Below are 26,018 nucleotides of genomic sequence, written 5' to 3' on the forward strand. Positions count from 1 at the left end.
CGCTCACGTCCACACTCACCTACATTTAGAGTCACAGCAAACCGCCAGGTTCACGCTCACGTCCACTCACACTCACTCACTCACAAGCACTCACCGTGTTCATGTTCCCTCCCACTCACACTCACTCGCACTCACTCGCACTCACGCCTTTGAAATGAGTACGAGGGAGTGCCCATTAGTGCACTCATGATCCAGTGCGCCAACCTATGCCTGGAAGTGTTGCGGGTTCCGATTTTTTTTGTAATATGTTTATATTATGGTGAGCCAAAGAGCCAATGAATAAAATGTATTAAAGATAACCATTCAAGCAGTATAATTTGCCGACTTCAATGCAGAACGAAGTTTTATTAATGCTTCCTAAAAATTCTCAGCGAGAGTCAAAATTTAAAGGCTACAAAAGGTTTCGTAACTTTTTCGAATAAATTCACCTGATCAGTGCCGTCAATTTACGCTTAAACTGCAAGAGTTAGCTACTCTATCGCTAATAGATGGCGGTACTTCTTGTTAAGGCCCATAAAAGGCCCAAAAAATGGTCGGATATCTAAATCTTTCATCACATTTTACACGGCTAGTGAATTCGATAATTATTCCCCACGTCCTAAGACAGCCAGCGAGGAGCATCAAAAATAAATACGAATACCTTGAAGTCATTTACAACGTTGAACATACATAATAAGCCGTCAAAATCGCGTTACCGTTATGCGTTACCTGCATGGGACCAATTGAGTTAGCACAATTCAATATCAAACCAAAAACGTAAATATCGTAAAAGTAGTCAGCTTTCTTTTTTGTAGATGACGCTTGCCTCCGTTAAAGTTAAAAATAATGGAGGGGGCGAGGGTCAGAGAAAGCATTTCTGTGTTGGAAGTTTGTCCACATCTGGTGCAACTGCATTGATTTCCACAAGAAAGCAGGCGCTAGCGAGCAGTATCCGCAAGAATTAGGCACATTCTTAAGCAATACGAAGAAAAAAAAAAGACTGCTCCAAATATCAAAACATAGAAGCCATTGCATCACTTGTGCTCGAACGGGTATATTGCAAATACCAGAATAATGAAGTTATTATAAAAATCCAGTCATTTTTCTTTCCGATAGATGGCGCTTGCGTCCGTTAGGAGTTAGAATTTGATCTGAAAATTGGTTCAACTTTACAAGGTTGATTCACAGCGATTGGTAAACTGTAGACGCGTACTTATCCTACGGGACAAGTGCTCCATATTCGCGCACAGGTTCTGGCGGGGAGCTACTATCATCAGCAAACGCGAAACAGCATCCGCAGCCTGTTGGGCTCCGTCGAGAGAAGGCACAGAGGCAGGAAGAGACGACGGCATCGGGAACGGAGGTGGCGTCGTTGTTCGCCATGGTGGCGGTCGACGCGGCGACGAAAGGTGGACGCAGGATCGGCAACGACGGAGTCGGCGCTGGAGGCCCCGCGTCGACGGCGTCGTCGTACTCGCCGCCGAAGTCCTTGGCGTGAACGAGAGGAGAGCCCGATAAAAAAAAAAAAAAAGAAAGACGGAGGGCGCAGGCCGGCGTGAAGTTGGCGTCGTTGTCGGATCGGTGTAGTAACAACGTATACGTCGATCGTGGGTCTCCCAACACCCTATGAAGGCTTTTCGTCGTTGGCCGGCGCGCGTACGTTAAATGAGTAAATGAGGAATGCGGCGCCGTTCTTCCCGCTGCTGTGGAGGATCGCCACCCCACTGCTGCTCTGCGCCCTGCAAGCGCCGTTGCTGCTGGGACTGGCCACGGCCACGCTGCTGCTACCGGCCCATGGCGCCGACGAAGCGCGTACGTACGCGACCCCTTTCTGTGGCTTGTTATTTGCCGCGTACCTTTACGTCAGTCGTGAAACACCTTGGCTGCTGAGTGTGCAGTACTATTGTTTTGAAGATGCTCATTCTTTTGCTCGCATTGCAGTATGCTGTTTAGCAGAAACGCACTTGGTTGCGCAATCGTGTGCAGCACAATCGTTTGGCATTGGCACACTTGTTCTATGTCATGCGATACTGTCGTTTGGCATAGATGCACTTCGTCCTTGCCCCCATGCAGTACTATATCGTTCAGCCTTGCAACACTTGGTAGCTTGACTGTGTAGTAGTGTCGCTTAGGTTTGGCATAATCCTTTGCTTAACTATTTAGTACTATAGCTGTGAAAGAAAAAAAAACTATTTGTGACTATGTGGTTTCTGAACGAAGATTACCGAGAAGCTGCGGCCTCTAATGCCATGGGAACAGTGAAAGTAGTAACATAGGCTTGCAAGTATATAGGACATTGAAATGTCAGTCAGGTTCACTTTATTCCAAAAACTAGGACAAAAAGTACAACAATGCTGAGGCGTGTAGGCCACTATCCACAGAAATCTTGATAGAGGCCTACTTCCCGTTTGAACACAGATACAGCAGGATGCAGGAAGCAATAACTTGCGTTACAGTCTCAAATCGTAACTGAACAACTTGTAATCATTTTGTAATCACTTTGTAATTTCTTATCACGAATTACAAAGTGTTTTTTTATACTCGGTAATGTATATTTTATCAGGTGTGGAACATTGTTTGTCGTTGAGAAAATGACTATTTACCAACATCGGCACGTCGTCATCTGATATGGGACCTTACCAACGACGCTACTGCACAATGCACTGCGGGAAATACGGTGACGCCCCTTGTATACTCCGGGACTTGTTGCTCGCCACCCATCTCCCTTCCACCTCAATCTACCCTAAACGCCGAGCTGGCTCAAGCCACCACACTGGAACATCAAATATACCTGGCGGACTTATTGAGTCAGCTTTGCAAAATTCGCCAGCGAGGTTCTAGACTTGCCTCTGGAAACCCAACCACTCTATTAATGTATGTCACCACCTTTCAGAAGAAAAAGAGTTTAAATACAAATCCGAAACTTTCAATTTCAGTTCTCTTGTGAAGCACAATTATTAGGCATTTTTAAGGTTGTTTAACCATTAACACGCCGAAAAAAAATACATTCTTATGAATAAAATTAGGTCAAACTATAGGTGTCATGCCAGCACTGATAACTACAAGCAGAGGCTCAAAACAAAAATGGTTTGGCATGTATGTAGAGGTATCATTGGGCCCTGCGATTAACCACGATCATTGCCATATATCTAGGCTGAAGCGGGTTCAACGAAAAAATAAGAATAGAGAAGACTAAGAAAACAACATATTTATGCGAGATTTTCTCCAATGCCCGTATTAACACATTTTACCACCAATTTCAAAGCACTCCAATTGATTGCAGCTTTGTGTGTATGAAGAAACAGTACACAACATCTTGTGCAGATGCCCGCATCATTTCGCATAAGAAGTAAAAGCCTTGACTAAACGGGAATTCGGACTACTTGGTCGAAAATCAAGTTCTGTGAAAACAAGGTTGTAGTTTTGAAACAAATTCTCAGGAAGAAAAACAAAATCCCATATATCCAAAATCCACCAGCCTCACAGTTTGGGTCTTTGGACGCGACACGGTCTCATCTTGTACGAGATGCAGCTTGCTTTTATGTTCATCATCTGTTTTCTGTCCCCTGTAGACTCATGGCCGCTTTCCTTGGATGTTCCTGGTTCCCGATAAACTTACGTGTGAGCCTTCTTTCTGTCTATAGCTTTGCTCTAAGTCAAGATATACTACAAGGTTGGGTCAAGAATTATAAATCCAGAAGTCTGAGCTCAAGAAGACAGACAAGCAGAGTACTAGCAAAATGAAGCGTACACAGTGTAAGCAAACGAAAACAGCAAATATCACAAAACTTTAATCGTCGCAATGCATCCTTATAGCTGTCTGATATTGTCACGACTAAAGGCTAGCAACAGAAGAAAACGAATTGAAGGACACGAGCAGCGATCACGCTCCTTTTGAAAGAAGACGAAGTTGGCGCGTCGGCTCTTGCGGTCTCTGAACACAGAGCTGGTTTTTGTTTCTGTCATCCTGGTCCTGGGTCCTGCGTTTTTTTTTTTTTGACGTCGTGTCACTAATGTAGGTACTGGACTTAAACACCTGATGCTCGGGACTCCTCTGCGGAACGGCACTTCTAGTCCGTACCCACAACCTGTTCTGGCCGTGGATACTCCTGTGCACAGCTACAGTCGCTGACAGCGAGGTCTTAGCCCCAAGGTAATTCCCTTAGAACTCCCCCAGCCAAGTAATCCTCCGTTTGGAGAAATGGCAACGGCAGGCGCTTCAGAGGTAACTGTTGAGCACCCTCGGATTCCCGAGACCTTCCACGGTGTTGTTTCTGAGGACGTCGAGGATTAGCTCGAACAGTATGAGAGAGTCGCCAAGACGAATCGTTGGACCTCAGAACAGAAACTCTCGCACATGTACTTCGCACTGACGAACAGCACTCGTACATGGTACGGGAACCGAGATGGCACACTGTCTTCCTGGGATGATATTTCGGCAGGAACTTTTGGATACCTTCGCTAACAATGATCGTCGCGATTCGGCGCAGCACCTCACCGAATCGCGTATACAAAAACCGAATGAGGGCGTCGCCATGTTTACGGAGGACATGACCCGCCTCTTTCGCCGAGCTGACCCCGCGATGCCTGAAACAAAGAAAATTCGACATTTGATGCGAGGCGTGAAGGAGCAACTGTTCGCCGGTCTGCTTCTTAACCCGCTAACAACTGTTGTGGAGTTCAAGTAGGCTACTATGATCGAGCGAGCACTTCAACAACGGTGCCGCCAGCACGACCGACCGAGCAACGCCTCGATCAGCGCGTCTGCACTGACCGCCGGCAGTGAGTGTTCCCTGGGTGAGCTCATCCGCGAGGTCGTTCGAGAGGAGCTTCGCAAACTTGTGATGACTCCGCAAGAACCTGTGGTGGCTTCTGTCGCAGAGGTTGTACGGCAGGAAATCAGGCAAACGTTTTCTTTGCCCGAATCGCTCCCAGACAAGCGGTCTATAAACAACGCGTCGCCCGTCCGTCATCCAACCTCAGGGCCGCACAGCTCGCGGTCCCTGCCTCGTCCTTACAACGAGTCGTTAACCCCTCCGTACCAGCCGCCGCCGTCGCCGACCCCGCAGCTTAATGTGCCCGTGGAAATGCCGTCCTACGCTGACTACGCATACTTGGTCGCAAAGGCCGCCCATCAATCGACCACTTGTTCGCAAGACGGACTTGTGGAGCTACGTCAACCGACGTCCACTTTGCTTCCATTGCGGGGAAGCCGGCCATATTTAACGTTTTTGCCCGTATCGTGACCCTGGATACCAGACCTTTGGAAACACCTTCCCTTGTGCCCATTGGGACAACCAACGCGACACCAGCGTATCCACGCCAGCACAGCCATTCGCCCCACCGTATCGTCGACCCCGATTCCCGTCACCTGCACTTCTCCGCGCCGTCGCAGTTACGCCGATGTATTCTGGGACAGGTCCCCTAGTCATCGACGGGGAAAGTAAAATTAGCGACCTCTGGAGGGAAGCTCGTCGAGATGCTACAAAATCCCCAACGCCATCAGTACGGCCGGGCGATACGACGTCGCCAGCTCCAATGAAAATTGTTAGCGCCGATCTCGCCGTTTACGTAAAAGGACGCCCAGTGACAGCGCTAGTAGATGCGCGGATTTCTCTACCAAAGTCAAACACTCGCCGATTGCCTTAAGAATGCCAAGGCTTCGTGAACGGGTCCCTACATAACTGCAGCAAGCCAGGTGATGACGCCCACAGACAAAGTTACCGCTAGAATTAATATAGGTGCATGCCTCGGCTTTCGTTGCTACTTTTGTCGTTTTGCGGGAGTGCTGCAAAGACCTGATCTTGGGAATAGACTTTCTACGTGAATATGGTGCCATTACAAACATTCCGGACAGGCTGATCACGTTTAGCATGCGCCCAGGTTCAGTTGTACTCTGCACAGAACGGCGACGTCGACCTTTACGCGTCGCCGATGAGGACGTGACCACCCCACCGCGCTCATCTCCCTTCTGTCGGTGACATGCGTCATACCGAGCGACTCCGACGCTGTCCCCGAACAAATTATGGCGCTGGTATTCAGCCATGGCATATGCATTGCAAGAGGCGTCGTCAGCATTAACTGTGGACGCACAGAAGTTGTCGTAACAAACTTTAGACATGATCGCCAGCATCTTACAAAAAGTATGACACTCGCGTACGTCAAGAGTTCAGTCAGGTCACAGATTGCTTCACTGTCGAGCATGGTAGTTCGACCAGCCTACCTCCCGTGCCTCCAAATCTATCCATCGATGTTGTCCCAAGCTTGCTGCCTGCGCAGAAACGAAGCCTCCTGGAGCTTGTACATCGGTTTCAGGACTGCTTCTCGTCGACGTCGAGAGTTGGTCAAACGCCGTAAACGAAACATCGAATTGTCAATGATGATACAGCCAGGCCCATACGGAAGAAACCGAATCGGGTAGCCCCACGAGAACGCGAAGCCATAGAAAGACAGGTAAAACGAATACTTGAAGGCGACGTTATTCAGCTGTCGAAGAGTCCTTGGGCGTCGCCAGTGGTGTTAGTGTCGGTGACAAGAACTTTATTGGAGTGTCCTGAGGAACCTGATTCGGCTCCCTAGTAAAGTTGGTGACTCCGCCCAAGACGGGACAGGGAGGTGGTGACTCTCCGCGATGTCGCGGGCCCTCTGAACGGCCAGTATAGTTGCAGCGTGAATTCCGAGCTCTTCAGCAAGGCGTCCCACTTGGTCTTGTATTGAAGTTCACATCCTGCTTTGTACGGGCACAGCCAGAGCATGTGGTTGAAGGAGCAGCATGCGTGACCGCATTTGGAGCACGACTGCGGGAAGATGGGTTGTATCCAACGAAGCGCTCTGGGGGTGAGGTAGGATCTCGTCTTTAAGAGCCTGAAAGTAACGGCCTGAGTCCTGTTCAGTTTCGGGCTAGGGGGAGGGAATTTCCTGCTGCTGTGTCTGTAATGCGACGTAATTTAGTAATTAATAGGTGGTAAGAGCATCTTTGAAGGGGCAATGCGCTCATTAGGGATGCAACCCGCTTGGTTAGTAATATCGTTCACATGGGCCAGGAACCACGCTATGGTATGACCTCCAGTTTCTCCGCCCGTAGTAATACGAAAGGATCTGTGGGCGATGCCGGCTGCGTGTTTAGAAACTTGTGTTTGCCGTACACGAGCACGCCAAGCGATCAGATAGTGACAATATTCTCCAATCCCCAGTGGCAATTCATAGGCACTACTGTTTTTCATCGGGTGGGAATCGCTACGGCCGAAATAGGTCACACATACACACGCCGTAGCTGGAGATGCACGTTGCCTGTTTTCGTAGCCAAGTGAAATTTACGCTGCTGTAGCTACTGCTGCACCAAAAGGGTACACGGTGATTTACAGACGATCTTATATGAACCGACATCACGTAAATGTTTTCATCGACACTGCCAAAATAGTTCACACATACACACACCGTGGCTGGAGATGCACGTCGACGTTTGCGCAGCCTAGAGAAATTTCCGCATGTTGTAGTTACTGCTGCACCAAAAGCGTGCACAGTGATTTCCAGACGACCTTATATGAACCGACATCACGTAAATGCGTTAAATGCACTCCGGAACGCGCTAAAACATCTCCAAATCGTTGGGCAGCACGCGACAGTGACATGCAACAGGGTGTTCGCTAACGCACTGTGCTCTATTCATGCTGCAAAACGTGGAATGGTAGAGGGAAGACGTGTGCAGTATTTGGCTGCAAAAATAATGACCGGCATAATGATCAGTGGAATGAAGCTGTGTGGCCAAGATCACGCACCGCTGCTACACAAGGACTAAACTCTCCGTGCCTTCGGCGGGTCGCGAGGCACGGCCTTCCTCGAGCATAGCTGATATCACTCGTTCGCCAGCATTGCATGGCTAACCTCCAAAGAAAGGACTCCGAAACGTTGGAAAGAGTGTGTACACTGCTCGTTACACAGTGACGAAGGGAGTATAGCGCCGCTTCCCGACATAATAAGTTTATCGCACTTTATCTACACACGCACAAACACGCCCCAACTCACACGCAAACTTACGCCCCCTCTATCGCCAACGTATTAGGAAAAAAAAGTCAATGCCCCTTTCTTAAAGAAAGACGGTTGAACACGAAGCCTTCCCCCAATGCAAACTGAATCAAAGTTCAAAGCCAACGACCATGCAACGAAGCCAGCTAGGAAATGCTGAGCGACCCGATGCTATGCGTACGTGATTTGATTGCTTGTTGAGGATTGTATTTTTTGAAGCCTGATGTTGGATGAAGACATTTCGTTAAGTTGCATAGCCTTCATTTTAGACCATGTACGCGGTATTACACGCACACACTCACACTTTCACCGACAACTTGCACAGTGTTGCCTTGTGATCGCTGTGGTAGACGATCAGAGGCTCTGCTATTGGGCTTGGTGTGTCGTCCTCTCTTACGTCCGTGTCGTTTTTTGTTGCGCAATATCATTTGAGTCATCGTAAGGTGACAGCCTGCTTGCAAACGTGAGATCAATGCACGAATGGTGTTGCGTCATGGGTCTCTGTAGCGTCTTCAGTTTCAACGAGTATCAATCTAACATAAAGCTCTCGATCAATTTGCCGTGTTCTTTCGCCACATCGATGTTAAAGTCACGGCACACGAGGATCGGCGTACTATGTAGCTTTAAGGTCTTCATCGTTTCTGCCAGGCCCGTTTCCGCGCCACTACGAGTCATGTTCGGTCTGATGTACAGGTGCTCCCAGAATAATTCGGAACGTCGGACACGCAGCTGCTCGTCGGCGGAGCGCGCCGGTGGATAAACGCGGGGAGGATCTGCGCATGCGCGGTCTCCCTAGCGAGCAAGTTTCGCTCCCTAGTGCATCTAGATTGGCGTCTTGCTCCAAAAAGGTAGCGCTAGGTACCCTTTAGCATTGTGCAATGGGGGCTGAGTGAATGAATGTCTGTAGCACAGCATGCACCGTAATCTATGAATAAAGGCCTGTGGATTCCTTGCAGCGTATTCTCGCCATTGTCTGCATCCCGCCTGGGAGATAGCAATGCTTTGGGTGATTACGTGCTAGTGAGGCGGCTTGGCTATATACAACGGCATCGCTGCCTTATTTTTCAACCGTGTTAGCCTGTCCTGCGAAGTGTTAGTTCTTATTAAATTATTTACCGATTTGTGTTACTACTAGCTTCGTATTGCGAGGACAATTTCAACTATTACATGACCCCCTTTTAACGGGTGTCTGCGATAGTGGCAAAAAAGGAGTTCACAAAATGAAATAACGCGGCCCGTTCATCAAGGCCAATTTCACGCACAGGAAGTCACTTCATGCAAAGGGAACTCTAATGAACTCTTCACGACTCCAGTCATTTATTGGCGCACAACGTTACGTGGTCCGCATATAATGAGCGCCAATCAGTCACGGAATCTGGCCCATTGGTAGCGAGTATCCTTGCGTATTGATCACGTGTCCGCGTTTGTTGGCGTAGATACTAATTTTCATACTCATTTTCGTTTCCTCAGAGGGATTATACAATGATAACCAAGGGTAGGCTGTGTGAGCTGAATGCAAAAATATTGTAAGGAGAACATAGTAAATCTAAATAACAGGAAGAACACTGGGCTTATTTTTTCCACACAAAATAAAAAAAATCGAAACGTAACTGTGCTTCGTCTAAAGCACTTGGCAAGTTCCACTATCAATATCTCGCGTCCACGCGAAGCGCAGCTTGTAGGCGGCGTGGAATTAATGACTCGTAGATTGCACCTGCCAACTCCCTCCTCTCGCCAAGGCGCTCCAACTCGCTCGTCATGGTGAGCCAGAGCTCGTCGGCACTGGCCCCTCCCAGATTCAGCTTGCATAAACTTTCCTTCATCGTGCCCCACACGTTCTCCATAACACTGAAGTCTGCACCTTTCGGAGGCCCGTCAAGAACGCGCACAGCACCTTCTTGAAGTCTTTCCACAGCTCCGGCGGTGTGCACCGGGATCAGGTCTTGTTCGAACAAGTAGCAGCTATCTTTTTCAGCAGCAGCCAGCGTATGGAAATAGCTTGTAGTCCAGAATTTCGCAGTAAGCTTCAGCTGTGAACGATGGGGACATATCGGATTAGCGGACCGAGGTCCTCTTTGCTACTTGCTCCACGAACGTTGACAGCACAGCGGCCGCTGCTGTAGATCTCGAAAACATACCCAGGCTCGTATCTACAAGAAAAGAAGGGAATAGATAATGGTGCTTTCAGATGAAATACCTTTCGCGCGTCCGAAGAATTTGTGCTTAAAAGATCAGAAAGAAAAGAATACCTGCAGTTGTATGGTCTCCATACGCGGCGCTCTTGATCCCATCTAGATGAATATGTCGTTTCATCTCAGAATGACTTCCTTCCATTTTTCAGTCGTCCAGCGCTCATATGCCCTGCCAAACTCAAGGCGCCGGCGTTTTTGGCGCTCCGTAAGGTGTGGCTTTTGTGCTGCGACAAATCCACGAAGACCAGCCTCTCGCATGCGCCTTCTAATTGTTTCCTCACTGACTTGCAGGTTGAGGGCTGTCTTGATCTGGTGGACGCTCTGAAAAGAATCGGCAATGGCTGCAGCAACAATGAGAAGGTCGGACTCTTCTGACGTGCATCGGTGTCGTCCCGATGGTGCTGCATCTTTGAGTCGGCCATCTTCATCCCCGTATGCTTGGATTATTCGGTTGACTGTACTTATAGACGTTCCTGTGAGGCGGCACATCCCGCGTTGAAGTATACCTTGTGAACTTAGCGTAATTATATTTCTCCGCACATTCATCGGCACTCTTTTCGGCATGTTGCGTCGATTGGAATAGGGCGGAATTCGCGTAACTGTCATTGTTTAAATATGTTCGTATCTCTTTATCAATCGAGCCGCCGATATCATCACGGTTGCATCAGGCGAAAACGCCGCCCTTTGCCAGCGCTAGTCACGGTCACCTACCATAAATATATTGAGCAAATGATAAATAAGACCCACATGAAAAATGAAGAAAAAAAAAAGGCGCCCAAGCACCCGAACATGCAGACACGAGCGCTTACGCTCCAACGCGAGTGGAAGCGCAGACACAGCTTGTCACAGACACCACCGGCCCAGCCCCCCTTGACAAAACGTTAAAGGGCACCTAGGGCTACCGTTTTGCAGCAACGCAACACAAACTAGATGCACTAGGGTGCCAACCTTGCTCGCTAGGGAGACCGCGCACGTGCGGACCATGGTACTACTTTTTCCACGGGCGCGCTCCGCGGGCGAGCGGCCGCGTGTGAGGGCCTGTACATACACGCTGACGATCACCAAGACTTGTAGGCATCTCGACTGCACAAGCGTGTCCCACATGGCTTCTGGATACCGTTGCTGACACACGGGATCAGCCGTACGATCGCGCTCGCACTTCGCATGCGGCAGCCCCTTCTGCCGTGCGCTGCTCCCGCGCCCTACCCATGGTGACGGCCGGGAATGCATTGCGTGACGCGCGTAATGCAGTGCAGCAGGGGCGTAGCCAGGGGGGGGGGGGGGGGGGGGCTTATGGGGCTTCAGCCCCCCCCCGAAATTTTTTCGTGCTCTCATGCGCCGCCGACCAAAACACCTCCGGGTGCCGGAAATCATGCTCGATTTTTTCTAAAATGTCCTTAATTCACACTCGAAAAGACATTTTAGCGCAAACATTGAGAAATCGGGCTGGATTTCGCGGAAACGCCCATGCATCGGGACTCGCATATCGTAACGCAAGGAGCCCCACCGAGCACAAAATTTCAAGGGCGTTTTGATGGCGAGCGGGCTCGTCTCGGCATTTCGCAGAGGCCGCGGTATCTATGGAGCGCCTAGATTTCAATTCTGAAACTTTGTGGGTATAAAGTTCTCATAACATTTTGATGCGAAAGGTGCATTGACATTTCCAAAGTCGTGCTTTATATTTTCAATTCCGAAACCTTGTGGGTTTAATGCTGTGGTAAACATTTGACGCCAAAGGTGCATCGACTTTTCTAAAGTCGTACATCGGGTCATACAACGAGACAAGCTAAATCAACATACTATCAGACAAGTTGACAAAGCACGCAGCGAGGTCCGATGAGACAAAGCGTTGCGGTGGTTCATTTGTGCCATCAGGTCACAGAAAAGAATATGAACATTTTTTTTTCACCTGCGCCAAAGCCTCCATGTCAATACACTAAAGCCACCATTGTAACTAAGTTCTTATTTATTTTTCTACCTAGACTTATTCTTATTTATTTATTTATTTATTTATTTATTCTTATTTATCTAGACTTATTTAAGTTCTTATTTATTTTTCTACCTTTCTATCTGGTTGGATCGGCAGCCCATGAGCTGTCAATCCAACCAGAGCGCATGCGTTTTTCTCGTGCTGCATCGACAACCGCGCGGCGCACTTGGATGCGCGTTCGTTTTTCTCTGGCCGACTGCATTTTCACCTGGCAGAGTTTTGGACGCTTTCTAGCTAGCAGACGAAAAAAAGAAACAATGCATAGTCGCTCGCATCCAGCACTGCGGGGACTCGACGGATTGCAACGCATTCGCTTGAGCGCAACCTCTCCAGAAAATTTTGTCTCGCCGGTGTAGGATACCGAGCAGTATGCGTATAGTTTTTTCTGGACCAAGCGTCACACGTTTTCTTCGATATATTCCTTCGGTAGGCACACTACGTGCCCAAAATAGGCATTCGATTGTAGCCAACATGCTTTCCTTTGCGCTATTCTATTTCGCCGCCCCCCGCCCCACAAAAGAAATAAAAGAAGACATTGTTGCGGCGCAGCGAATTGTCGCATGGTGAAAGTTCGATTTTGTTACTTCTTTTGCGGAAAGTAATGGGCCACGGGACGCTTCAGCTACCGGATAATATTATATTATTGCGATAGCAGCTATATGAAGACTCCAGGCGCATTCCTGCCGTTGCCCTCATATTCCGTATAAATAAAGGCCAAGGGCGATAACATCGTGACCGCGCGCCGCATGCTCTATGTTCGAGGGAAAGCGTGGGGGGAGGGGGAGGGGTTGAGCCGACGATGGTGGCTCAGTCTTGTGTGCGCAAGGGAGAAAAGCGGGGAGGAAGCGCGCCGCCTTCTGTCGCACGCGATACATTTTGGGAGTGCAGCGAGGGGGGGGGGGGGGTGCTGTGATCTGTGAATCTGTGGTTGCGCAACCTGTTTATTTGCCTTGTTTGATGCATTATATATAGTGGCTTTTTCTTAGGTACGTAATTCATTGGAGACTTATACGTATATTTAGACATCTTGTTGCGAGGTTTTGTGTATATGCGCAGTGAACTTTGTTTCCAGTGACAATTTTTTGCCTTGTATCAATCTGTATCTTCACATTTGTATATTCCATCGTATCTTCGCATTTCTAATGTACGAAGGCGAGTCAAATGAAAGTGAGACAACCCGCGCCACGCAATAATGGTTCGGTTCATTATTTTAGAGGCATGCGCGTAGCACATACGCATCTCATTTACAAGTGACATGCAGAGGTGAGGTTAAATGTTCTTTAATGCTCTCATACACTGGGTTGAACATGATTGCGTGACATAATGGACACTCCAAAAGTTTAACAGCTTGGTATCGTGAGGTTTTTGACAAATGAAGATGTTTCCCAAAAAGAAATTATTCGCCGTATGGCTGCCGTATGCGTGGAACATTGCGTTTAATTGGCCACTGTGAAGCGTTGTAGCAAACTGTTCAAAGAAGGACATGAAAGTTACAAAGACGATCCATGGCCGGGCCAAAGCCACCGTGCAATCACCCCCAACACAATTGAAAAGGCCGTGGTTGCTCAGTGGCTATGCTGTTGGGCTGCTGAGCACGAGGTCGCGGGATCGAATCCCGGTCACGGCGGCTGCATTTTGATGGAGGCGAAAACACCCGTGTACTTAGATTTAAGTGCACGTCAAAGAACACCAGATCAGGGTGACGACTTTTTGTCTGCAATTGTGACCGGGGATGACTCATGGTGCCGCTACTACTAGCCTGAAACACTACGGCAAAGCTTACAGTGGAAACATTTGAATTCACCACTTCCAAGGAAAACTAAGGCCGTCATTTTTGCCAGAAGAGTGTTGACTTCTTTTTAGATCGTTAGGGGTCATTATTGATCCAATTTTCTAAACCTGGAGAGACTCTAAATCATTTCAGATATTGTGAAAGGTCGGATCGGCTGCGTGTCGCAATCAAGAACAAACGATGTGGAAAATTGAGCATTGGGAACATCCTGCTTGACGACGTTGCCCGTTCCCACGTCGCTGATGTGGTTAATACAAAACTGGCTAAGTTCAAATGGGAAATGCTGCAACATCCCTCATGCAGCCCAGACCTGTTGCCTTGCGTCTTCCACATTTGGTAAAATTTGAAAAAACTGCTCAAGGCAACCAGATTCGTGTCGGAAGATGACGTGTAATCATTTGCAGATTTTTGAGGCAGCAACCCAAGGAGTCTTATGAGACGGGAATTACGCGACTCGTTAGTAGGACAAGTGTCTAAATACTCATGGTGACTACCTTTAAATAAAGTACCCCGTTTGTCATATATTCGCATTGGCTCACTTTCATTGGACTCACCCTCGTATATTTTGTAGAACCCCTGCTTTTTACATGTGCTCTTTGTTGTGACTATAATTTCGGAGCAATTATTCGCAATACACAACCGGTCTGCTCCTGCGCAATAATTCTAACAAAGGACAGCGTCGTAGAGATCTTCCCCTGGTCGTTGCATGTGTACGAAAATGTAAACAAGGTTGTTGAATGACAGATATATATATATATATATATATATATATATATATATATATATATATATATATATATATATATATATATATATATATATATATGTACACACATACATTGTTCCCTCGACTAATTCTATAAGGAGGAGGCCGAGCTGAGAAGTGAGCCCCCCACGAACGAAATTTCTGGCTACGCCACTGCAGTGCAGATATATTCAGTTCGTCTAGGTAGCGTGGCGTTCAATCATCTTTCTTTAAGAAAGGGGCTTTGATTTTTTTTCTTCCAGGTCCTAAGACCAGACCGTGTTCAAGCGCACTTGCTGTCTCCGATAAGCAGGGAAGTTCAGTTAAATGCGACAGGGGCGGTGTCATGCCTTGCAGACGCAACTTGCGCTTCCAGTGAACTTGTTGCGCATGCGCTACTCTTGCTGAGCTCGTCGCTTCGCGCCGTTATCAGGCACTGACCAGCCTGCCAGTCGACGCTGGCGCGCGCGCCGTTATCAGGCACTGACCAGCCTGCCAGTCGACGCTGGCGCGGTACTGCGAATGTAAACTGTAGTGTTCTACGTAGATGTGTAAGTTGGCTTTGCTGCAGTGAGTTGTCGGCGCTGACGGACGAATCAGTAAGACATATAAAGCTTCGCCTTAATGAGTGAATGATCGTACTCTTGAAGCAATGCGCGATCCCTGGGTGACGGCTTATACACCGAATGCACACGAATATCCGAAGCTGAACGTTTCGTTACGGTCCACAGAGAGCGCCTTGCAATAATGCGTATTTGCTACAGGCTATTACGAAGTACAGAGAATCTACCTTCGAATCCTTGTGCGCAGAAAGAATTAAGCTATCGCAACTGAGCACATCCGTGAGCGATTAGGCAGAAAAGAATTGACAGCCACTTTAGCATACGCCGAAGAAGGTGAAGGCAAACGCCTGCGCGCTCAGGAGACATTCATTAAATCACCTAACATTCTCATTCGAATGCGTTGTTATTTCTCATTACTTGTTTTCTCCCACCAAAGGTCGTGGGTTTGTGTGCCCTAATTGACGCTATCTTTATTAAATGTGCCTCAATTAACTTCACCTTAACACCAAAGGTCGTGGGTTCGACTTCCAAACAAGCTCGAGGGTTTCACTCCCACACAAGGTCGTAGGTTCGAGTGTCTGAATTAACTCTATCTTAATTTACATTGCCTTTTTTTTTGGAATGATGAGCGGCATCGGAGCCAGCTGTGGAAAAATACGAAGGCGCGAGCACTGGCACGAGAGCGTGCCTGCGCGAGGCGAGCTCACCATGACTTTCTGCACCGCACAGCGCGTTTTCCATACCATCGGGGTTATGAGCCACACAATTAAGGCTTTCGCCTTAATAAATAACCAGATAGTGCCCGCAGTGAGGAACGTTAATGAGTCAGAAACGTGGCAAGCCGCATCTCGAAAGTCTTTGCCAAAGAAAACAAATAGAGAAACATGCTGGTCCTGATTTGGTTCACAATCGGAAAGCTTCGACAGCTTTAAATACATCTCTAGCCCCGCTTCCAGTTCAAGCACCGTATGTGTGCTTGCACCGTTTGGACAACGCGTAATGAGCTCCGAAAGCGCTTACATGTCCTCTGAAGCTGTGGCCAAGGCTTTATGTCGTCCACCCAGTCACCGTCTGCGATATCCGCCGAAACGCCGGTTTGCTTGAGCTGCACGGGCGTCATCCACTGTAAACACTGAGGAAACGGCGACAGCTAAGGTACAGTCTAGCGCGACCTGAAGGTTATCGCGCGAGCGTCGACCAGCCAAGCGGCCCGTTTCAGAACAGTGAAAATCAAGATTTCGCAGTGTCCTCTGCCTCGTTGGCTGTTCCATGCTACAACAATCACTCCCGCGACGAACTCGCCACCTGTTCCCTCTGCTTGTAATACCGAAGAATACGTTGCCGCAATACCATGACGGCCTGTTCCTTGAAGCAAAAAAAAAAAAAGAGAGAGAGAGAGAGAGAGAGAAAAGCGCCTTGCTCAGACGGGAGTGACCGCAGCTTAAGGAACAGCAAAAAGAGTAAGGGAAGCTCGCCTGATTGAAGCCCTCTCCCTTTCTCGCTCCCTCCTTTATGCCTGACTCATCCCTCCCTCTCCTCGAAATAGGAATCTGGGCCGTGGCACTGTTCCTGTCGACGCTTTCGCGATAACCTTCAAACCGGTAGCTGCACATGTGCGCGATTGTGATGCCATCTGTGGCGCCTGCAATTTCACTATCTACCGCTGTGGCAGATGTGCACGACGGGGAGGAGGCGTCCTTCTCGCAATTTCTAACGACATTCCGTCATTTCATGTAAATATTAACACTGAGCTTGAAACCACGTGAGCTTGCCTAACTCCCAGTCACACTAACATAATGGGCGTCTTGCGCTGGAGTTTGAGGTATAGTAGCGGCGCCCGGTGGCGGCGCGGGAAACGACATCTGGGTCGTACCAGCTTGGGTCGTATTGAGCCCTGGCTGTGGCAAAGCACGTTTTAGGCCGAGTTTTGCGTCGATTCGCACTATTTTATGCCCTGTTGCGAGTGCGAAAAGGCTCGTCACTTCTCACAGACCACGCCGACCACGCTGCGAGCTCGCCGCAGCCTATAGTTTAACGAAAACGGACTCTCCGTGTGCCGTGGGACGTAATGCTGGGAGCAGACGGAATCGGTGACGCCGATCCGGAGAGACCTAGCCCAGCCTCGAAAAGGCGTCACCGTCATTAGAGAGTTTTAGCCCAGCGGGTTTACGGCCAGCGGAGCGGAGCGGTCTCCACCGTTGCGCCAGCGGGGCGGCTCGCGAAAAAAGAATTTTAGCCCAGCGGATCACCCGCTCAAGCGGAGTAAAGAGCGGGCAGCTCTGCTGCCCCACCTAGTGGTTCGAATAGGAGTTACTGAGAAATGAAATTGAATTACGCTTGCTTTTATTATGCAAGAAGTGGTGAATAAAGATATATTACATGTTCTCAGTGCATTATTTGTTAATAATGTACTGAGTATTGAAGCAGTATGAGCCTTGGAATAGAAGATGAAGAAGCGCAGGAGTCTGGGTTCAGGAGAAGAGAAGAAGGAAGTGAGAATAAAATGTAGACAAGATGGACGCCAGTTCCACAGCAATGCTTTACGTTTACTGTGTCCTTTAAGTAGGAACGCTACATTATTTTGGCGCAGCCGACAGCGAACTCCAACATGTGGGTGAGATTTTTCCTTGAGGAGACCTCCGCGGACAAGATCATCTTTTCGAGATACCAAGCTGAAGATGAACCAGCGGTGGAACTACCTCGCGAACTCAACTCGGCAGAACTCATGAACCTGGTTTTAGAGAAGGCTTCCATGGACCCTGATGAACTACGTCGGAAGGGTGCTGTGAACGTGAACTTGCCTCTGGTGATCTTCGACGAATTAGTTCTTCAACCGATGCGTCGGAAGGACTCTGGATCACAGTCGTCGACGGAAGAGGTGAGCCTCGTTTTGAAAGCACTTCGGCTACAACAAGAACAGATTTCGCAACAAAACCAGCTGGTGACATCGCTTATAAGCTCTTTAAATGCTGAGAAGCCAGTGACTAAATTTGTAGAACCTGATGCATTCGACGGCATGTCATCAAGTCCAGAAGGTTGGCTTGAATTCTATGAATATGCCGCTGGAAAGAACAACTGGCACTCTAATGAGGACAAGATTACTAACATGCGTAGTCACTTAAGCGGTGTTGCACGGAAGTGGTATGATTTGCACATTATTGAAGAGGCTGGCAACTCTTGGAATCAGTGGAAAGAAAAATTCTTGACGACATTCCGAAGCAACCCAGTGCAAAGGTGGGACGCCGCGCTTAATTTCAAATTCAAGCAAGGCTCCCTCGTAGAGTATTTCTTTGACAAATGCCGCCTTTTAAAGCTGGCCGAGCCTATGCTTCCTCCGTCTGCCGTAGTAGCATAATAATGCACGGACTGCACGCGCAAGTCCTGAAGCAAGTGCAACTACGGTTACCTAAAACTATGGACGGGCTCCTGGAGTGCCTTCACGACATATCATTTACTTCAGAAGAAAATATAAACGCTAGCTCAAGCGGTCACTTCACACGGTCCGGCACGGATTGGTCAACCCGTAATCAGCGAGAACCGCGCCGCCTTGCAGGCGGCACAGAGAGCTTGGGTTGGCGCGCTCCCAGAGGTCGGGTGCATAACATCGACAGCGACCCTGTTCCCCTACTTTCGGACGCTGAAGAGGCTCCGACGACAAAAAACTGATAAACAAGGGTGATCAGTCCGACCCGATGACCACAACTGAGACTGTTTATTTAACTTGCTCTAGCCTACTTCACATCCCTGTGAAAGTGGGAAACAGACACATGATGGCTTTGGTTGACAGCGGTGCTTCTGTGTCTATAATAAATGCCAAGCTGGTAGATGCAAGTCACCTGCATAGTGGAAGAGTACTACGGGTGCAAGGCTACGATGGAAAAGTGACAATGCATAATCAGTGGGCCTCAGTAAACATAGAGTTCCAAGGTCATGAAATAGCGAGTGAAGTACTGGTGATTGAGGGGGTGACGTATGACTTTCTGCTATCCAGACCAGATATAAAGAAACTAAAAATCAACGTATACTGGGACGATGCGGTTTTAGTGGAAGGACTATCAAGGCAAGAGACACAGCCGGATAGAAAGGATAACCTGCGAGTTGTCAATTGCGCGGAGGATATTGCAACGACCTATCCTGAACTAGTATGCATAGGAAGCTATCCACCGGCGATGACGTCACACAAGGTGCCTTTCGAACTCACCGACAAGACCGTCATCCGAAAATCACCTTACAACATGTCAAGAGAGCGCAAGATATGGTTGAAGAAGGAATTGCAGGAGATGCTAGACGCCAATATAATCCGGCCTTCGGTGTCACCCTTCGCCTCTCCCATAACTATTGCGCCGAAAGAAGATGGAACTTTCAGACTGTGCACAGATTACAGGGTTCTCAACCGACAGACAGAACTTATACCATTTCCCATGCCGAAGATAGACACGATTATAGATGAGACAGGTGGTTGCCGATGTTTTTCACGTATTGACTTGTGCAAAGGTTTCTGGCAGATCCCGCTAACCGAAGAAACAAAAATGTACACTGCTTTTATCACGCCCTTCGACCTGTACGAGTATAACCGGCTTCCTTTCGGCTGGAAAAACTCACCAGCATGGTTCCAGAAGATTATGAACGAAGTCCTGAAGCCTTTCCTAGGTGTCTTTTGTAACGTGTACATAGACGATATTATCGTCTTCTCCAAAACAGAGACGGAGCATCAGGCACACCTGTCCCAGGTATTAAATGCCTTGAGCTTGGCACACCTCAAGGTTAATTTTAAGAAAAGTGCGTTCTTTCAAAGAAAAGTGGTGTTTCTTGGAAGAGTCTTTGATGGGACTACCAAAAGCACGAAACAAGAGTCCGTCGAGAGGATATCCCAACTGGTAAAACCATATGACGTACACTCATTGCGTGTATTTTTGGGATTAGCAGGACATTTCAGGCCCTTCATAAAAGACTTTGCCATCAAAACAAGATGCCTCACGCGCCTAACACAGAAAGAAGTTCCATTTGAGTGGAATGAGGAATGTGAGAGAGTCTACCGTGATCTGGTGCACAGAATATCTGCTGACCCTATTCTACGCATACCAGATTTCACTTTACCCTTTGAACTGAATACCGACGCCTCACACTATGGGACAGGTGCAGTCTTGTACCAGAAATGTCCAGAAGCATCCGGCCGAGAAAAGCGACACGTAGTAGGTTACTACAGCTACACCCTCAAGCCACCTGAAGTCAACTACACCACTACTGAAAAGGAAGCTCTTGCAGTCCTCAAAGCAATTCAGTACTTCCGTACGTACCTAGAAGGTGCGAAGTTTACTTTGTTCACCGATCACCAAGCCCTCACTGATCTCTTGAATATGACCCAACCTAAGGGACGTATCGCCAGATGGGTGAACTATTTGCAGCAGTTCGATTTCACCATCTCCCACAGACCTGGACCCCTTTTGACTGATGCAAATGCATTGTCTAGACTGATGATACAGGCCAACAACGAACAATCGGCAGAAATCAATGAAATTAAATTGTGGGAAGGCACTGAACAATTGATTTTTAGGGAAGGTCGCTATCAAGTCCCGCCAACGCTGGTTTCCAGGGTGCTTTATTTGTACCACGATAGCCCAGAATCTGGAGGACACGACGGATTTTGGCGCACCTACAACAAGCTAGTCAAGAGATTTACGTGGCCTCACATGAAAGACGACGTCAATCGATACGTTCGTTCATGCCACATTTGTCAAATCAACAAAGTGAAATATAAGCAGCCTACGGACGCCATGATAATACCTTGCCACTCAAACGTGCCTTTTGAAGTTATACACCTGGATTTCGCCGAGCTAAATAAGGAACGAGAAGGAGTCCGAAAAACGCAAGCTTTTCTTCTGGCCATAGATGAATGCACCAGGATGGTCGCGGCACGGGCAGGAAAAGAAGATGCGAATAGTGTCATCGCCCTTCTCGAACGGGATATGTTTAGGACAACCAAGACAATTGTATGTGACAACGGTCCAGCGTTCAAGAGCGAAAAGCTAGCAAGATGGGCTCGAGACCATAATATATCAATCCAGTTCTGTGCGCCATACCATCCCGCAGCGAATGGGCTTGCAGAGCGTGCTATACGAGATGTTAAACAATACATCAGGATGTACGATAGTTTCCCTGGTGGTTGGAAATGCTCTTTAGAAGCAGCTGTAAGACATCACAATCGCTCCTACACCAGCGGCTTGGGATGCAGCCCGCAATTCGCTTCTTCAGGAGAAACCCCTATTCTTCAGGCGGACCATGAACTTGGGCTGTTAGAAAATCTCCAGATCGTCGAGGAAAGGAAACAGAAATCGCAGGAGGAGAGGTACCGTAAACGAATGAAAAAACATTTTGACAAGAGACATTGCTCAGATATTCCAGACATTCAAGTCACCGACCTCATTCTAGTTAGGAAAGGAGTAAGAGAATCCAATGCCAAATTTTATGGTCCTTACTCTGTGACAAAGACGGCCACTCAGAAAGGAATATTGAAGACTGTGTGGTACATTGGCGAACGTGGCTCAGTTGAATGTGCTTCGATTGGAAACGTTTTCAAGTATTACCCCAGGAGGGGTTAGCAAAAGAAACCTGGAAGGGTGAAGCGGTATGAGCCTTGGAATAGAAGATGAAGAAGCGCAGGAGTCTGGGTTCAGGAGAAGAGAAGGAAGTGAGAATAAAATGTAGACAAGATGGACGCCAGTTCCACAGCAATGCTTTACGTTTACTGTGTCCTTTAAGTAGGAACGCTACAAGTATTAATGTACGGGTCAGCGCGGCAGTCGCCGTCTTCGATGCAGAACTGCCGGCGTTCATGTTCGCGTCTGCCGTCTTGCATTTCCCATACACGCCCGCGCGCCCTTACGCACGCTCGCGCGCAATATGGCCTCGAGCTCCACCACTGGAAAAGCTGGCGCCACCGTCGGCGTGACGTGCTAGGAGGGATCACGTGGACATAGCGGCCGCGTCGGCTGCTTCGGGCGCGCCGAAGCGAGCTGAAAACGAGTTTAAATTCCCTCGTACGCTACGGTCCTCATTTAGAGGCGAAATTTCCCCGCTTCGAGTGTCTCCTTCACAACGCTTCAAAGCACTACAATCGGTAGTGGCTGCCTTTGAAGGCGCGCAACATGGTCGGCTACTGCTCGGTGCCGCAGGGCCGGACGCACGTAACGGAGGTCGGTGTCAGCCTTATTCACACGTAGCCGCAGGACAAGACGCTGCGTGAAGCTTGGCTCGCGAAACATAAAACCGGCAAACAGTCATCGGCTACAACTCGGGTATGCAGCAAGCACAGACGCGAGGAAGATTTCTGCTACGGCGCCCGGTCTGCGATGTTCTGAAAACGCGCATTGAGACGCTCGCCCGAGTCCGCTGCCCGACTAATCTCATGACGGTTTGGTCTATGAACTTGTCGATGCTATAGATACTGGCAAGTTCAGTGGAGTGGAAAGGCAGCGGTTAGAAGCACATTTAAAAAAAAGCATGGCATATGGTCATGTTTGTCTTATGAATTAATGCACTGGATTACAAAAAAGGAGCAGCGGGAAATTGCACGCTGAGAACACCGATAAACATACAGTGCGACGCAACTCGAGGAATAATATTGAAAGGTCAAAGAATTTAGAAGAAAGAAAGACTGAATCGTCGCGACGGCACATTACAGTCCCCGTAGGCGTCGAAGTCTCTACAATGAAATTATTTTTGAACAGCTCTGATAGCGCCCACGCAACAATGGTTGCTTGTATACTGTCAAATGCTCATATTCTGTGGCCTAAAGCTCATGGCACGGTGAGAAAACGCGCGTGCGGAGAAATCGAAACAGTGCGCGGACAAGCATGAAGACGCGCAGTCGGTCGCTGCGAATCTGCGCGATCGCTGCATTGAGGCTTCGTTCTATTACGCTCCATTTAGTTATACAAACAGTATAAGAACCTATTTCACATAGTTTGCTCTCGGCGTTTACCTACCTTTCACGCAAGAAGCCGGTTCGGGAGACTCCATCGCGGCAACCGCGCGCAGTGGCGTTCACTGTACGTATTCGGTAAAGAGATAGCGTCTGTAAACGATTGTGTGCTTTCAGTTTGCCCAAGATTATTATTTAGACACTAAGAAACTTCTCTCGTTTCGAAAGTACTTACAAAAATGTCCGGGAGAGCTCGCGCGTGGTGTTTTCAGTGACCGCTCACAGCAAAACCTATGAAGAGCGTGCCGCGTGATCCCTCATACTACGCCAGCGAGGCGCTTCCGATAGATGGCGACTCCGTAACTCCTGGGAGTGCTTTCCGGCGGGCGTAAACGCTGCTCCGTAAAACCGCTGGCCGCCTCAGCGTGGTGCGCATGCGCAGTCACCTCTCCGCTCGCCCGCTCCACTCCGCTGGCCGTAAACCCGCTGGGCTAAAACTCTCTATTACTTCTGCGTCGTGGGCTGCCATGAACAAGAAGGCCTGAATCCCCAACATCAGATTCTACTGTTTTCCTTCAAGGCCTCACGAAGTGGAGCGTCGGGCGCGCTGCATCGCTGCAGTTCGTCGCGCTGAGTAAGCGAAACTTCGCGCCATGCTGACCGATTCGCCTGTCTTGAAGCTTGCTTGATTATCTGCGTTCTAAATTTCGGTCTTTTGCACCGACAGCAGACCGACATAGCAGCAGGCATGGCTGGTAATTTACGATTAGAGACCCGGCCACAGCGACAATTAACAATTCGACCGATGCGAAGTGGTGAAGTGACCAGATGTGTACAAATGGGCACAAATGGTCGGGCTCATTCGATGACAATTCACTACTCCACTACGAGCAGCACAGGTTAAGAGAGTTAAATGCGCTCATCCTTGATCTCAAGCCAGCACGTTGAGGCAGCGCAGCGAGGCAGTATTGATTGCAGCACATCGATGTTCGAGCGCTGTCATTAAAAGCTACATCAAGCGAGCAGCGCACGAGCTCGCGCTGCAGCACGATTCGCACGTATACTACGTGCGAGCGCATATGCATTGCATCAGTTATTACCAGTTACTAAAAGGGACAGATGGCCGATACTACAACGCAGGCATAACTACTTGTTTAGCGGCATGCAGTCAACAAAGATTGCAGGAGGCCCGCCGTTTCGCGGCATGTCGAAAGACCGCTGTCGTCGCGGCGCATACGATATCGTGCGCTCGAGCAGTTCGTACATCGCGGCGCGTACCGTCGTGTGCTCGAGCAGTTCCGTACACATGATGTCTGCTTATCGCTGCGGTGGATTCATTTATAGCACGCATTTTCTCGCGTTTGTGCGCCTGAACCTAGCAGCTAGCGTGCAAACCTAACCTGTATTCCACTTCGTACGCGACTCGCTTCACTTGCGATTGACACCGTGCTAAAACTTCGCCGCCTAATTCTTGAACGGCGTACACGTATTTGGCGCTGCATAATTTCTTGCCTTTACGCAGCGTGCCACCCCTGAAAAAAATCTTCGGCGCCCGATATTCGCTGCAGGCCGTGCTACAACACATCCGAAAGTGGCGGGTCCATATTGTAAACGTGCTTTCCGAAGCAGACGTGGCAAGATTACCTTTTGTAAGGACAAGATTACTCTTAGTGTAGTGCGTCTCCACTGCGCATCCGCATATTGGACAACGTGTATATAGTATGTCATTGTACCATATCATAATCATCCGCCACCTACCTTTCCCTGTATTTCCCACTTCCCCATTCCCCAGTGAGGAGTAGCAGGCTAGAGACACGCTCTCCAGGCCGACCTCTCCTCCTTTCTCTTCATTAAAATCGACTCCTCCTCCTCCTCCGAAGCAGACGACCGAGCTTGGTACGACCCATTTTAGGATAGAGGGCGCTTTTTAGCACCTTTTTCGCAGCGCTCCCTGGGCAATGCAAGAGCCCCATCCCCGGCATTTGCTACCGCTCCCCCTCGTCATCTGCCACTTTCACGGAAGACTTGCACAATGCTATTAATCTAACTTTGTCGCGTTTTTCCACTTCACCGTTATTCTTACTCGGCGATATTAATTTTCCTAATCCAATATGGAATACACACCCACCCAGCATAAAGCCTTTTTCTGCTCAGGCTAAATATTCATGCGCATTATGTACCCTGTTTTCATTTTCCCAGCTTGTGACTCAGCCTATCAGATTATCAACCAACATGGCAAACACGCTTGATTTAATCCTGACTAATCGTTCAGATCTAGCTTCCTCTATAACATACTTACCTGGTATTAGTGACCATTCCTTACTAACATTTCGTATACATCTCTGCTCTCCCAAAAGGACAAAATTTAAGAAAGTTATACGTGATTACAAGAAAGTCAACTTTAAAGCTCCTGACATTGAACTTTCGCCATTAATTCCAACATCTTTATTGATTTTGATAACCGTTCAGTCCAGTCAAACTGGGATATATTTTAGACCAGGTACGCCTATTAAGTGAAAAGTACATTCCTAATCGCGTCATCATTTTTAATCCGCAAACACCTTGGTATAATGCGTTGGCGGGCTAGTTGGTGCGAATCCATGAATACTTTGTTTAGCGCAGAACGACAAACACAAGAACGACGACAGGACAAGGCGCTACTCTCAACTGACATCATTTTATTGCGTCACTCCTTTATAGACCGCTCAAACCAGAGGAACATGCGCAGTGAGCACCATGCGGTGGAGCCACCAACATCTGATCCCAAGAGCGCACTCATGCGACAGAATCCGAAAAACCAAATTCAGCGCT

General features: G+C 48.5%; 2 protein-coding genes across 6 annotated transcripts in view; one reads left to right on the top strand and one right to left on the bottom strand.

Moving 5' to 3' along the window:
* LOC135918024 (uncharacterized) overlaps positions 1-26,018 on the bottom strand; it is a 474,504-nt gene that overhangs the window by 208,275 nt on the left and 240,211 nt on the right. For 2 of the 4 annotated variants that reach the window (XM_065451696.2, XM_070521484.1), the window contains exon 3: positions 16,307-16,391. In XM_065451696.2, coding sequence (XP_065307768.2) covers positions 16,307-16,391 — 85 coding nt within the window. Of the gene's footprint in view, positions 1-16,306; positions 16,419-26,018 lie in introns of all 4 variants that reach the window. The other 2 variants (XM_065451695.2, XM_065451694.2) reach the window with 1 other exon arrangement.
* LOC135918026 (uncharacterized) overlaps positions 1,219-26,018 on the top strand; it is a 194,978-nt gene continuing 170,178 nt past the window's right edge. Inside the window, exon 1 of one of the 2 annotated variants that reach the window (XM_065451698.2) lies at positions 1,219-1,795. In XM_065451698.2, the coding sequence (XP_065307770.2) occupies positions 1,660-1,795 (136 nt within the window). In that variant the 5' untranslated portion in view covers positions 1,219-1,659. The remainder of the gene's footprint in view (positions 1,796-26,018) is intronic. The other variant, XM_065451697.2, reaches the window with a different exon arrangement.

Source organism: Dermacentor albipictus, chromosome 7, assembly GCF_038994185.2.
Source record: "Dermacentor albipictus isolate Rhodes 1998 colony chromosome 7, USDA_Dalb.pri_finalv2, whole genome shotgun sequence".
In the NCBI taxonomy this organism is placed as follows: domain Eukaryota; kingdom Metazoa; phylum Arthropoda; class Arachnida; order Ixodida; family Ixodidae; genus Dermacentor; species Dermacentor albipictus.